We start from the raw sequence: 16,070 nt of genomic DNA on the forward strand, positions 1-16,070 counted from the left end.
CTCAGGGACGCGTCCTCCGCCTCCCGGAGGGCGAAGCGCTGACTCCGGCCTCGGCCTCGGCCTCGGCAGGGAGACTGGTGCTCAGTCCGCAGGGTCTCGGGCGGTCCCAGAAGTAGCTCAGAGAAAGGTGTTCGGTGCTTCTCGCCGCCTGCAGCCGCTCGGTGAAGCTGTCAGGTGTTCTGTGGTGCAACTCGTTACTCTCAACTTAGGTCAGGAGCTGCTCACGTCTTCGCGGCGAGTCGTCCTGGAAGTAGTGCCGGGAACAAGCGGCTCGCGTCGCGCCCGGACGCCTCGAGCCCCGGCCCTGCGGGCGGTTCAGGTGCGGGCGGCGCGTCAGGTCCGGGACCAGGGCCCGCGAGGCGCCGGGGCAGGCGGGCGGGGCGGGCGGGGCGGGCGCGGGCTGCAGGGGCTGCGGCGGGAGGAGGTAGGTCCCGCCCGTCACGGCCGCGGCTCCCTCCCCCGCTGGGCGCCCGGCGTCCTCCCCGGAGCGCGCGCCCCGCCCGGGCTACCAGCCGCGCCCCCGCTCCCCGCCGCCCTCCCGCGCCGCGCGCTCCGGGTGGGGCCCGGCTGGGTGGGGGGAGGGCGCAGGGGTGCGGCGGGTGGTGGGCGGGGGTGCGGGGGGTGCTGGGCGGGGGTGCGAGGGGTGCTGGGCGGGAGTGCGGCGGGTGCTGGACGTGGGTGCTGGACGGGGGTGCTGGACGGGGGTGCGGGGGGTGCTGGGCGGGAGTGCGAGGGGTGCTGGACAGGGGTGCTGGGCAGGGGTGCGGCGGGTGCTGGACGTGGGTGCTGGGCGGGGGTGCGGCGGGTGCTGGACGGGAGTGCTGGACGGGGGGTGCAGCGGGTGCTGGGCGGGGGTGCTGGGCAGGGTGCTAGGGGTGCTGGACGGGGATGCCGGGCTGGTGCCGGGCGGGGGTGCGGCCGGCGGGGCGGGGGCAGGCGGGGCGGGGGTGCGGGGGGTGCTGGACGGGGGTGCGAGGGGTACTGGGCGGGGGTGCGGCCGGTGCTGGACGGGGGTGCTGGACGGGGGTGCTGGACGGGAGTGCGGGGGGTGCTGGGCGGGGATGCGGCGGGTGCTGGACGGGGGTACTGGGCGGGGGTGCGGCGGGTGCTGGACTGGGGTGCTGGGCGGGGGTGCTGGACGGGGGTGCGGGGGGTGCTGGACTGGGGTGCTGGGCAGGGGTGCGGCGGGTGCTGGACGGGGGTGCTGGACGGGGGTGCGGCGGGTGCTGGACGTGGGTGCTGGGCGGGGGTGCGGCGGGTGCTGGACTGGGGTGCTGGGGGGGGTGCGGCGGGTGCTGGACTGGGGTGCTGGGCGGGGGTGCGGCGGGTGCTGGACGTGGGTGCTGGGCGGGGGTGCTGGACGGGAGTGGTGGGCGGGGGTGCGGCGGGTGCTGGACGGGAGTGCTGGACGGGGGGGTGCAGCGGGTGCTGGGCGGGGGTGCTGGGCAGGGTGCTAGGGGTGCTGGACCGGGATGCCGGGCTGGTGCCGGGCGGGGGTGCAGCCGGGGGAGGCCGGGCCGGCGGGGCGGGGGCAGGCGGGGCTGGGGTGCGGCGGGTGCCGGGCGGGTGCCGGGCGGGGGTGCGGCCGGGGGGGGGGGGGCGGGCGGCGGGCCGGCGGGGCGGGTGCCGGGCGGGGGCCGGGGGGCGGGGGTGCTGGGCGGTGCGCCGGGGCCGCGGGAGCCGCGCGCCGCGTCGCTGTAACCGGACACCCGCGCGCCCGCCGCGGTGCCGGCCACTTTCCATTCACTGCGAGGGGCTTGGCGGAGCGGCGCCCAGTCCGCGAGTCCCCTACAAAGAGTCGCAGCGCCGGGAGGAGGCGCCGCCGGGACGCCGCGGACGGCGGGCCCTGTGCGGGAAGGGCTGGGCGGCGGCGGCCCCGGCTGAGCCCGGCGACCCGGCCTCCTCGGTAAGCGGGCGCCGCGCCCGGGACAACGGCCGTGCGGACCTCGGGGCGCCCGCCGGGACCTCGGGGTCGGGGCGCCGCACCTGCGGGGCGCGGGCGGGGGCTGCCGGGGGCGCGGCACCTGCGGGGCGGCGGGGTCGGGGCCCCCCGCGGAGACCGGGACCTCGGGGTCGGGGCGCCGCACCTGCGGGGCGCGGGCGGGGGCTGCCGGGGGCGCGGCACCTGCGGGGCGGCGGGGTCGGGGCCCCCCGCGGAGACCGGGACCTCGGGGTCGGGGCGCCGCACCTGCGGGGCGCGGGCGGGGGCTGCTCGGGCGCGGCACCTGCGGGGCGGCGGGGCCTCGGGGTCGGGGAGCAGCGCGGTGCCCTGGGCGCCGGGGCGGGGGACGGCCCCGCAGGGGCGCCCCGCCTTGCCCGTGGTCACTGGTGTGACCTGGAGGAGAGAACAAGCCGCGCGCCCCGGGGCCAGCTGCGGGGAAGCTGCGATGCTGGGGGGCACGTGCCGGACCCCGTCGGGCCACCCCGCTCTGCGGACTCCGCTCCTGCGACCTGTCAGTTCGCCTCCGCTGTTACTCTTGGCAGTTTTTAGCAAACGTTGCTTTGGGGGAGACCCGCCAGCTAGAATAGAACACCAGTGGTAGCAGGGTGTGTGTCAAAATTGTAGATATTGTCTGCCTGCTTAATAAGGGGACAAAGGTCAGGCATATTTAGAGGGTTTTTTTTTTTTTTTTTTTTTTTTTACTGTAAAGTCAACAAAACCAGGGAGCAAATTACTAAGAGACAGTAACCCCATAAAACCAATTTTCTTCTAAGTTAATTTAGAGATGACAAGGTGAAGAGGTTGTGGAAGCAGGAAGAAACTGTTTCGTTTGAAAATTACCAACACAAACATCTCCAGGGTTTCCTCCGTCTGTGTTGGGAAAGGCAAACAGTTTTGTCTCTATGTCTCATAACACGTGTACCACCCAGGAAGTCAACTGTTTAAAACGTGTAGATTGTTTAAAATGGCATGTTCCGTTTAGTTGCGCCTCTTCTTCTGCATTCATGAAGCAGCCTTTTCCGTTCTTCATGGCATCCCTTTATTGAATAAAATGTTAAGACTTTAACATTAAAAGACACATAACAGTGAAGATTAGCATTGCTGTAACCTGTAAAAACAGATTTCTAGCTTTAACTCTGTCATTTTATTGTAGAATAACATCACACTCAAAATGATATGATTTCTTTCACGGTCCGGGTGGGTTTATTTTGCATATTGTGGCCACTGGAGCCGCTGTAGATCTCCGGTTACCCCCTTACCTGGTCCTGCTTGGTACTCACACATTAGGTAATAGTACGTATCAATTTTATAGCCACAGTTTCCAAAGGTAATGCTTTTCTCTCTGATTTATCTCTTGGAATTTTGACAGCCTGCTTTCTGCTTGATTTATCTTAAATATGCATTGCGGGGTACATGGTTCACTGGATTGCTCACCACTAAGTCATTGGTTTGAATTTGGCACCCGTCCATGGTTACCTCATCTGCATCATTTAACAGCTGCATGGTCATCTGTGTAAATTGGCAGATAACTAATTTGAGTGATTTCAGTGGTCAAGGATTGAGCACACATATATTTATGTGCAGAAACACCATTTCAGACATGATTACCCCAAAAGAGCTAATGAGGATGGGAGTGAGTGGGTGTGCGTGAAAGTTCATATGGCGTTTTCCTGCTATTACTGTATTTATGGTAGAGAGAGAAGTTTTCAGCCACTCATGCGGATTGGTACCATTCTCAGGTCTTTTCAATGCTATGTGATCATTGGAGGATCAAGTTTAAATATCGGGTTTTCCTTTAGGAACACGTTTCCTGGCTGCTTCGTTCTGCTTTAATATTAGCATTATTTGCTGGAAGAGAAAGCAGTTTCTTTCTTTCTTTTTTTCTTTTTTCTTTTTTTTTTTTTTTTTTTGCAAAGACTTTCAGACACAAATGAATCAAATCCAAATTTTCACATCTAAGAAACAAAGTCAGAGCACCTCCTACTGTTTGCATGACTGTAAAAGTCTAGATATGTCTTTTGTGAATAGGTGCTCTGTGGATGGCTGGGTTTGTGTGTATCTGTGTGTATGTGAGGGGGTGTGCTCCTAAAATGTGAAATGATGTATCACAAACTTGTTACCTCTCTTTTAAAGGTATTCTCCCTTGGATATTAACTTGCAAATCTGGAGAAAATGGCCTTCCGGACAATTTTCACTTTGGTTGGAGTATTTGTTTGTTCTATCTGTGTAAAAGGATCATCTCAGCCCCAAGCAAGAGTTTATTTAACATTTGATGGTAAGAAAAGTTGATAAATACTCTGGGGGAAATGTCATTTGAAGTCTTTTTTAAAATTTCACATCCAGATCCAAACATTAATAACCAATTAAAGATAGTAAAATATTATCAACTGTTGATTAATTTTAAAAATTTTACTGGACTGCTTTTGGGATGACATGGCTATTTTAAATTATTGGTTTATAGGCAAAAACCCTCTGTTGCATTTGCTTATGAAAATGCTTGAAGTATATCCTGTCCCTTTGCAATTCTCTTCTGATGAGTCACCTGGTGTTTGAGAAATACCCTCTATGTGCTACTCCTCATTAGCAGACACGTCTATGCAGGTTTAATTTACTTAAAATTTTTCTTAATAAATTTTAGTCTTATCCTACAGACTGATTTCTCCATATGTTGTTCTGATGGTCCTTCTTCCATGTCCAAAAGGAGTTCCTGAGATTGGCAGAGTCTCCTACTTAATTGAAAAGGATCTAAAAGAATAGGTTGGGATTATGGTTTTGATTGCTGTTGTGTACAAATGTTATCTTCAGATGCTCAGGAAAATGGATGCGATTTCAAATTTGCACAGACATAAAAGGTGTAAGACGCTCTGAAGGAATGGTTTGCCAAATGTATGCATAAGCATTAGTATAGGTAGTTCGGTCAGTCATGTAACCCATGCTAACTGGACAGATAGAATAAGAAATGGATCAAGAAAGTCATCTTGCCAATTGGGGTTACTATATTTTTATGACTTCTTTCAACTTACTTTCTGTATAAACCTTAGTGTCATTGAGCATATTTTCATTTAACTTGAGAAACAGTACACTCTCAGACCTTTCTATAGCAAAGTGTCTTTGAAATCCTCTGTTGTCTTGAATTTCAAACAACAGTATGATGGACACTTATCAGTCAAATGGATATCTTTTTTTTTTTTCTTTTCTTTCCTTCTTAAGTCACCAAGGGATTTCCCCAAGGTTATCATAAGCACTGAAGGAACTTTATGTAGAACTTAGAGTGTGTGAGCTTCTAATTGCTTCCTTAGCTTCTAAGCCAGGCATTCTCCCTTAAGACCCATGGCTATTCAGTTAAGTAGTGGGAAAGGCCCCTGGAAGTGTCTTTTAAATACTGTGACATCTTGCAGTCTACTTATACCTCCTCTTCCAAGTTGAGAACTATGAAATATGTAATCAAATGAAAACTAAAGGCATTAGGTAGAAGTACAACTTGTCTCCTCTTTTCTATATTTCTCTCAATATATAGGAAGATGGAGTGGTCTCACAGATTAGTTATCTAAACTTGTTCTCTCTATTACATCAAACTAACCAACCTTGTTTTTAACCCAAACTTAACCCAAAATGTGTAAATTTTAAAGACAAGTATTTCACCAGAGATAATCAATCAAGTCCGTATTAGAAAAGACTTTTTTTTTTTTCAAAGATTTTACTTATTTATTCATGAGAGACACACAGAGAGAGGAAGGCAGAGACATAGGCAGAGGGAGAAGCAGGCTCCATACAGGGAGCCTCATGTGGGACTCGATCCCAGGACTCCAGGATCACGCCCTGGGCCAAAGGCAGACACTCAACCGCTGAGGCACTCAGAGATCCCTAGAAAAGACTTTTATAGAGGAAATTAAGTAGTATAATTTTTAAAAACCAAACTTCAATACTAAGTAAGACAGTAACTGCTATGTATAGAGTGACTAGAAGTTATGATGGACTTTTTAATATACTCTAATGCTTTCAAATTCAAAGCAGATTCTTGCAGAATAAGACTTATCTTAATTTATAACATGTGTAGAATACGGCAATGTAAGATAAACTATTGATCTGAGAGTTCTAAAATTTTATTCTTCCTAAAAGTCTTGCTAGAAAATAATCAGAAAATATCACTTAAGTTGTTTTAAAGAGATATATCACCTGGGAGAACAAATAATGAAATTCCATAATTTCTAAATTAATACAAAAAATTTCTACAGGCAACTATATTTTAGACATAGTAGCATAGGAAAAATGCCTTGGACAAAACAATTGTTCAAATGTATAAATTTTAATCATTACTTCATAATCATTTTCATAAGAAATTTGACAGTATAGTTGTTTTAGATGCCTTTTCTGAATTTCTTATTGTTTTAAGTTTCTCTTTGATTTTGTGATGATTTTTCTGTGTCACAATGAGTAAGTAGCTGCATTTCTTCCAAAATTATTTACTCTTGACATTACAATATAGAACTTTATACAAGGTTGACACATATATGAATATATATTAATTAAAATACATATTATATATACTCGCTTTCCTTTATTTCAAAATTTCTATCACTATTTCTCAGCCAAAAATTGTGAGTTGGAAAATGATCCTGAGGAAATTCAAGTAATATCAGGCTACATGACACAGAGGTCATTTGCATCTTTATATTCTTTCATAATGACCTTGCCTCCTGGCTCTTCTGTCTTGAATTCTTTTCCTTCACTATTACTTGGTCTTCCGCCAGTCTCTTTCTGGATGGGACATTAGAAGAATCCTCTCAGTGTTGTCTTACAGTCCAATTGACAATCAAAGTCAATTTAGAAATGTGTGAAACAAGAGATCTTTTCTCTCATCCAAGTTTTATCCCTTCTTCTTGTGGTAGAATGATGGAGTGATAACATTTGGGGAACAATGATTTACAGATTTGCCTTCCCTCTTGATCTAGTGCAAGGTCAACCAGATGGTCATCAGTCCTATAGGAGAATGCACTTCAGATGTTATTAATTAGTTACATTTGTACAAGCTAAATCTTGCATGTTAAAAGAACTGTGATTCCTATTAGATACTACATTTTGTAATTATTATCATTCTAATTTTAGGCCAAATAGCATTTTAAATAAATATAAAGTCATGCAAACACTTTTTGATTAAGTCAAATTTTTGTTGAAAAAAAAATCCAGTATTTTGACAGATTCACATTTCAAAGCATTATGGACGTTGTGTCATTTTTCTCAGAAAATCTTGGAATCTATAACAGTCATAAGGAAAATCAAGGCTACTTATGTACAATAGACAAATTGGTTTTGCTTGTTAATATAAAAGGAAATGAAATGATTTTGCCCTTATCCAGTAGAGACTTTAGCATGTAGTATTTTTATGAAGCCAGGAATAAATACTGTATAATTTGATAAAAGGTATTGGTTGATGTCATTTTACAAAAAGTTTTTGAGCTTGAGCAAAATGGAAATACTGTTTATATTTTAAGATATAAAATGTGATTACTGAGTTAAATGTGTTAAGTATTGTTTCTGTTTAAAAATGAGGTATATTCTTACAATAAGATTACTTTTTCACTTGGTAATTTAGCTTGTGAATCAAAGATATTCAATTTTTTGACATGAAGTTGTATAATATTTTCTCACTATCCTCACTATGTCTGTAGGATCTGTAGTAATGTTCTTTACTTCATTTATGATATTGATAATTTGTCTACTTCCTTTATGTTCTGACTGAACCATGTAGAGATCAGTATTTTCCTTTTTATTGATCTCTTTAATCAGCTTTTGGTTTTGTTGGTTTTTTATTATTATTATTATTCTGTTTAATATTTCTTTGGTTTATGCTCTAGAATGAAATTATCTTATTTCTTCTTGCTTTGGTTTAATTTGCTCTTCTATTTGAAAATTCTTAACATGGAACCTTAAGTCACTGATTTGAAAACTTTTTTTTCTTAATATAACCAGTGATGCTACAAATTTTCTTTGAAACACTGTGTAGCATTGCTTCACATATTTTAATAAAATGTATTCTGATTTTCAGTCAGTTCAAGGTGTCTTCTAATGCTCCCCTTATTTTTTCTTTTAGTCCCAAGTTATTTAGAAATATGTTGTGTAATGTGAAGATATTTGTGTATTTTTTATATATTTTTGTTGTAGGTCTTTGATTCAGTCTCTTGTCAAAGAACATACATAATATGCTTCTGATTCTTTAAAAAAACTATTAAAACTCTGGCACTGAAAATAGCCTACATAGAAAACAATGTATATTTTGCTTTTGTCACCTGCAATGTTTTATTAATGCCAATTAGATTCAGTAAGTCTGTTTTCTATATTCTTGCTGATTTTCTATTTGTTTTTTTTTTTTTTTTCAATTACTGACAGAAGAAATTGAACTCTCCAACTATAATTTTGGATTTGCCTATTTCTCTTTTCAGGTCTATCAGTTTTTACTTCATGTTTTTGAATTTCTGTTATTGGATAACTGACATATTTAGGAGTGTTATGCCTTCTAATGAACTGACCTCTTTTCCATTTTGAAATATCCCTGATTATTCTCAGTAATAATTATAGTTCTAAAATGTATTTTTGTCTGAATATAACACTTTTATCTTTTTTGTATAATGAAAAATACCAGCAAAATTTTAGTTATAAATAAGTGGGAGAAAATGTCTTGATTTCCAGTGGTCTCTAGAAGGTTTTTATTAAAATATTAGGAAATATGTTTAAATACATATATTTTTGATATATGTGAAAGTATGAATATTTGATCGGCAGTGTAGTGTAATGAGAACAGCATTTATGCGGACTATCAGGATTTTCAAACTTTCATTCCTTGCTAATTAACTCTGAAATTTTGTCAGACCTCAATTCTCCCAAACAGTTAAAATATTGGGGGGCTAACTTAATTCTTAAGATCCTTTATTAACTAAACTTATATGTTGTTTTTTAATATCATATCTTTTGAGGAGGTGTTCTATAATTATTCCTTTCAGTGCTTTCAAAAACATTTTGTAAAGGGCCTGGGTAAGGGAAAGAACAAAACTAAGCATTTTTTTTTTTTTTAATTCATGGATTTTGAATCCAGAGCTGCTTTTAAATCATAGTTGCCTGCTACATTCTAAGGATGCTACATTGGGTTATTACTTAATCCCCCCCAATCCAGAATTTTATCATCTGTAAAGTGAAAAATAACACTTCATAGAATTGTTTTGGAAATGAAATGAATTTCCCCCCCAATCCAGAATTTTATCATCTGTAAAGTGAAAAATAACACTTCATAGAATTGTTTTGGAAATGAAATGAATTAAGTTTGTAAAGTGTGTTATGAGGTATATAGTGTACCTCTTATTAAAATAGATGAAGACTTGCATTAAAATTAATATTTATAAATTCCTTTAGGATAGAATTATGATATTCTTTTGTACTATCATTACTTCCTTTCCACTTATGTAGAGACTTCCATTTGGTATTATTCAATAAATGTTGAATTAATATACATTTTGATGCTTCTTAACCACTCCACCTCCCCAACTAATACACTCTTAGTACCCTACAGTCACACTTCAGTGAACCTTGGTTTATTTAAAACAATGACAGTTACTAGCTAGAATGCAAAAAATTCTTCATTATAGCATTAAGACACAAATACTATGAGAGGAGTTTTTGTTACTTTTTGCACAGATACCTTTAAACTCATATCTGGTACATAGCTGATGGTCAAATATTTTCTATCTACTTTCAAACTTTTCCCATATTATACACTAAAGATTCAACATAGTCTGGGAATTCAACTTTTATATTTACTCTTTCTAGTTAATTCTCAAATCCCTTTATCTATTTTCTTCCCACATAGACATTTCATCTCTATAAATTTTAGATATTTTCTTCCAGAGAGTTTTTTTGTGTGTTTTGATTAGAAGCCCAATTTCCTATATTAAAGGGAAAAGACCTTATATATACACAGCTCTCACAGGGCCTTCAGTGCTGGCCTGGCAGGAATATTGCCTTATTAATCCTTGATACTGTTGGGGTGTGTGTGTGTGTATATATATATAAATATATATATATATATGTGTGTGTGTGTATATATATATATATAATGTCTAAATATATCTAGACTTTTAAAGTAATTCACAAATGCATTATTTTTTAAGATTCTGGTTTTATTTTATTTTATTTTTTAAAGTATACCACTTTTTTTTTTTTTAAGATTTTATTTATTCATTCATGATAGAGACAGAGATACAGGCAGAGGGAGAAGCAGGCTCCATCCCGGGAGCCCAACGCGGGACCCGATGATCCCGGGACTCCAGGATTGCGCCCCAGGCCAAAGGCAGGCGCCAAACCGCTGAGCCACCCAGGGATCCCCAAGATTCTGTTTTTTTAAAGTGCAATAAGCACGATAAGCTTGAACTTAATAGGAACCCTACCTACTGGGATAACTGGGTGGCTCAGTAGTTGAGCCATCTGCCTTTGGCTCAGGTCTTGATCCCAGGGTCCTGGGCTTGAGTCCCACATCAGGTTACCCACGGGGAGCCTGTTTCTCCCTCTGCCTGTGTCTCTGCCTCTCTCTGTGTCTCTCATGAATAAATAAACAACATCTTAAAAACAAAAAAGAACCCTATCTACTTAGTTTACTACTTATGATTATCATGGCATAGTGCATGGCTTGAAATTGTAGACAACTACTTACCTCTTTTGGGACATTTAAGAATACCATAAAACCTCAGGAATGTGGGGGCATGTAGGATAATTTCTGATCTACTTCTGTACCATGATATGAAATATATCTATAAAAATGTACCCATAAAATAAGACATATATATATATATATCCATATAAATATCAAATATAGGTTATATACATACTCCTAAACTGTTAAATAGTATATTAGATTTTTCCCCTTTTTCCTTTGGTGAGTAAATTGAAATTTATTCAGGAATATTTGGTCTTTGAATGCTTTTTCTGTGTGGAAATTATTAGATCCTAAAGTCAGTATTTTAATTGAGATTTATTTATTGAATTAGTTGATCTTTGAGCCTATGAGTATATATATTTTAGGTTATTTGAAATACAAAATTCCTTATTTGTTTAAGATTGGATGTCAACTATAATTCAGGAGTTAACCAAAATTATACAGTAGTACCACCTCTGTTACCATAAAGCCAATAATTCAGTCATGTGCATGTTTTATTTCTCCAGTACAAACCTCTAAGATATCAGACATTGTTTTTTTAAGTAATCCTGATAAACACTGGATTATCATTTGTATTTACATGGTTTTTGATCTAGAAACATAATATCCTGAAATAAAGAAGTAGGATGTCCCCCCATCTCTCATCACTTTGCTCTTAAATAAAGAAGCCTGGGACACACATCCACCCCCCCACACACACACACACCCACCCACACACAACACAACACAACACAAAATAAAATAAAATAAATAAAATAAAATAAAATAAAATAAAATAAAATAAATAAAATAAATAAATAAAGAAGTAGGATGCATTCAATATCCCATAGGTTTCAAAAGTCCTGAATATCATTATACTGAATAGGCAGCTGTCTGACTCTACTTCAAGTTTTCTTTTGCTTCAAAACTCATGAGTTATAAAGGTGTCTGTGTAAATATATAAAGCACTTATAAAGCTATGAATACTCAAAAATAAATTCACTGATAGGTGCATGGCAAAAAAGTCAGTTATTTGTGTTGGCTATTAATTTTCTGCTTGTGTTCGCTAAAACAATAAATATTCCATACTACTAAATGGCCCACCATCCATTGAAGCCTGGGAATAATTGCCTTAACCTCAAAAGGAAAATGACGATTAAAAGATTAAAACTATAAAAAATTTCTACTATTTGCATACATTTTTCCTTAGCTTATATTTTCCAATTTTCCAGCCCAGGGTTGAATTTTACATTTACATGTACATGACAATGGTTTAAAAACATAAACATGTCAGTTTGGGTTCTGTTGGGAAATAAGTATATTAAATGTAGAGACTAAGCTTGCATAGGATTATCAGTTCTTTCAGTTATTTGTGATTCTTTTTTGCCTTCTTTCACTGCTGAATTTTCCATTAATAAAATTGTCAAAGTCTCCAGGTCATCAATAGTACATAAGTGAAAGATGATGGAATTTTACAAAACATCTTTTATCTTTTAATATCTGCCTCATTTGACAAGAAGCTTAATTAAACAACAAATAAAAGGACCCCTGTGAACTAGTGAGCTAAACCTGAAAGCTGATGAATTGTTGTTGGACAATAAACTCAAAATAATAAATTGTCTCTTTATGAACTCTGGTAGCATTAACATTACAAGGCACATTTGTTGAAAACAGTTTGTCTTATGGTTGCCCAAGAGATAAAAATAAAGCCAATTGTTCTTGATTTCTCCATTAATCTTGGAGAATGTTCATTCTGGTTGTATTGAATCTTCTGAAATATTTAGTTCTTGGGAAAACTTGTGTTAAAGCAGTTTGTTTTCAGTCTCCTTCTGGTAGTTTCAGTTAAATGACAATTAAACATCTTTAATAACACCTTCATATTTTAACAAACCCAAACTCAACGAGGAATGCTGCATGAATAAGAAAGTCAGCATTCTTCCCCCTGTGAGAGTGTCTTTGAAATCAGGAAGGGATTGATGAATACAATTGTGAGTGGGACACTACCTAAATCATAAAGAGTTTTAAGTAGAGGAGCACTAAATTTGCGTTATAAAGAGCAAGTTAAAACTGTTTTAAATACAATGAGGACAGAAGATGAGAAGAAATCGCTATGAAATTTCATGTCTATTTTTCCTTAATATATGTTGATATAAGATTCTAGTAGTTAAAATAAAATAAAATCTCTTTTACTGGTTTTAATTACAGACGTTTTAAGTAGTACAAAGAATGCCCCTTGAGAACTATTAGGGTACATAGGTTACAATGATGTGCTCTGTTAACGATTTTTGGGAAAAAAAAAAGAAACTCTATTTTCTTGTCATAAAAAAGTAATTCCTATTCTCAATGAATTTTATCAGATTCTAATAAGCTTAGTTCGGTTGCCAAATGATGATGCTGTGATGTTAAGCCATTTCTAAAGGTACACGTTTCCCGCAACTGCGAACAAAGATGGGATGCTCCACTGATAAGAAATTAAAAGGGTGAACTTTGGCACTGTGTTTATGTTTATTCAGTCATGTCACCAAAGCAATTCCATGAAAAAAAAGAAAAAAAAAAAACCTGTGTTCTAGTCCATGATTATCCATAGATATGTGTAAACAATTATGATTGGACTCTATGTTGAATGAAGATAGCTTGAGTTATGAATGAAGATAGCTCAAAGAAGAATGAAGATAGCTCAAAATTTTTTGAGTTTGAGTGATGCTAGATGGCTTAACATATAATGTTATTGAAGTATATTTGATAAATTGATATACAATATTATATTAACTTCAGGTGTACAACATAGTGATTCTATAATTCTAAGCACTACTCATTGCTCACCATGATAAGTGTAGTCCCTATTTGTCACCACAAAACGTTATTATTGTATTATTTATTATATTCCCTACACCATACTTTTCATCTCTGTAACTTATTTTGTAACTGGAAGTTTGAACCTCTTCATCTCCTTCACCTGTTTTGCCCAACCCTCCATCTTCCTCCTCTCTGACAACCACCAGTTCTCTGTATTTATGAGTCTGTCTCTGTTTTTTGTTTGTTCACTTATTTTGTTTTATAGATTCTATATGTAAGTGAAATAATATGGATTTTGTCTTTTTCTGACTTCTTTCACTTAACATAATACCCTGTGAGTCTATTCATATTGTTGTGAATAGTCATATGTCATTTCTTTCCATGGCTAAGTAATACTCCAGTGTGTGTGTGTGTGTGTATGTGTGTGTGTGTGTGTGTCTGTCTATACCACATCTTCTTTATCCATTCATTTATTGATGAACATGTAGGTTGCTTTCATAGGTTGCTTTCATAGTCTGGCTATTGCAACTATTGTTGCAATAAACATGGGGTGCATGTATCTTTTCGAATTAGTGTTTTTGTTTTCTTTGGGTAAATACCCAGAAGTAGAATTACTGGGTCATATGATATTTCTATTTTTATTTTTTAGTGGACCCTCCATGCTGTTTTCCCTAATGGCTGCACCAATTTATATTCCCATCAGCAGTGCGTGAGGATTCCCTTTTCTGCACATCCTTGCCAATACCTACCTGTTATTTCTTGTCTTTTTGATAGTAGCCATTCTGACTGGTATGAGGTAATACCTCATTGTGATTTTGGTTTGTATTTCCAAGATGATTAAGTAACGTTGAACATCTTTTTGTATTGGCCATCTATCCATATGTGTTTGGAGAAATGTCTATCCAGGTCTTCTGCTCATTTTTTATTGGATTTTTTTTTTTTTTTTTTTTGGTGTTGAGTTATATGAGTGCTTTATATATTTTGGATATTAAGCTCTCATTGGATATGTCATTTGCAAACATATTCTCCCATTTAGTAGATTGCCTTTTCATTTTGTAGATGGCTTCCTTCATTGTGCAAAATTTTTTGAGTTTGAGAGGGTCCTAATTTTTTATTTTCGTTTTTGCTTCCCCTGCCCCAGGAGAAAAGCCCAGAAAAATATTGCTAAGACTAATGATGTTCAAGAGATTACTGCCCATGTTTTCTTCTAGGAATTTTATGGTTTCAGGTCTCACATCTAGTTCTTAATCCATTTTGAGTTTATTTTTGTGCATGGTGTCAGATAGTGGTCCAATGTTCATCTTTTGCATGTGGCTGTCTAGGTTCCGCAACACCATTTATTGAAGAGATTGTCTTTTCCTCACTGTGTATTCTTGCTTCCTTTGCACAGATTAATTGATCAATCTGGGTTTATTTCTGCATTCTCTATTCTGTTTCATTGATCTATGTGTCTAGTTTTGTGTCAGTTCCATTCTGTTTTGAAATCTAGGGTTATGATACTTACAGTTTTTTAATTCTTTTTCAAGATTTCTCTGGTTATTCAGGGTCTTTTGTGGTTCCATACTAATTTTAGGATTATTTGTTCTAGTTCTATGAGAAATACTATTGGTATTTTGATTGGGAAACATTATTATTGATATTTTGATAAGGGATTGTGTTGAATCTGTAGATTGCTTTAGATAGCTTATTTTAAATTCATTCACATGTTGATCAAATATTTTGATATGTTATTCACATAGATTAAAAGTATATGTTACATACCTTTCATTGCAATTTTTATTTTGGAGAATATACTTAGAACTAAAGATACATGTTTTTCCATTCTTCATAGATGTATGCTACTTTGTCTTCTGTGTTTCAAAAATACTTTGGTAACTTATTTGATTTTATTATAATAATCAGTAATGTTAATATTGCCTTTGTACCAGGCATTATTTTTAATTCTCTAAACAACACTGTGAATTGGGCGCTATTTTTATCCTCATAAAATGGAGATTCCAAGAAAGTAACTGCCTGAGGTCACAGGGATGGAAAAGGACATGATTAAAGCACAAGCAGTCAGACTCCAGAGCCAGAGCCATTTTGGTAGATGCTGCTAGAATTAGTTTTAAGACTCACAAAATCACAATTAAAAGAAAAGAACTTTTCTCTAAGAATGAAATGAAATAAAATTCATTCTTTATGCCATCCCTAATTACCCTTTCAATTCTGGATTCATCAGGGTGAGGATGAGGGAATTACTCCTATGGAACTTGCTTATTCCATTGAGGTAGGTAAGATCTCCTTTGTGGCTGTGGGAGTAAGTCTGAGCTCAGACAAAGGATAACTATAGAAAAATTTATTATTCATTCCCTTCAGCTCACTGTGCAGATATATCAGAGTAGTGTCTTCGTAAGTTCAATATAGCTTAGGTTTTCTTAAAGAAAAAAAATGACTCAAATGTTCTTTTTTATGGATACCATTGCAGCATTAACTAAATATAGCACTGGATATGCTCAATTTTTCCATTTCCTAGGTATCTTTTATATGACAAGGTATAAAAAAAACTATCATTTTGGTTTTAGTTCCATTACTGTCAAAAGTATGGAGAAAGAGAGCTGTGAGCTTTGGCAAATTCCAGCTTTCTTTTGCCTTCTGTGTTTTCATTTATAT

At 40.2% G+C, this 16,070-nt stretch overlaps 1 protein-coding gene across 2 annotated transcripts in view; it reads left to right on the top strand.

The window, feature by feature from the left end:
* Positions 1-260: 260 nt before the first annotated feature.
* Positions 261-16,070, top strand: part of SEMA3C (semaphorin 3C) — a 181,689-nt gene continuing 165,879 nt past the window's right edge. Inside the window, exons 1-2 of one of the 2 annotated variants that reach the window (XM_072791375.1) lie at positions 261-319; positions 4,076-4,217. In XM_072791375.1, the coding sequence (XP_072647476.1) occupies positions 4,115-4,217 (103 nt within the window). In that variant the 5' untranslated portion in view covers positions 261-319; positions 4,076-4,114. Of the gene's footprint in view, positions 320-1,718; positions 1,907-4,075; positions 4,218-16,070 lie in introns of those variants that run through there. The other variant, XM_072791374.1, reaches the window with a different exon arrangement.

The sequence above is a fragment of the Canis lupus genome, chromosome 21 (genome assembly GCF_048164855.1).
Source record: "Canis lupus baileyi chromosome 21, mCanLup2.hap1, whole genome shotgun sequence".
NCBI lineage: Eukaryota > Metazoa > Chordata > Mammalia > Carnivora > Canidae > Canis > Canis lupus.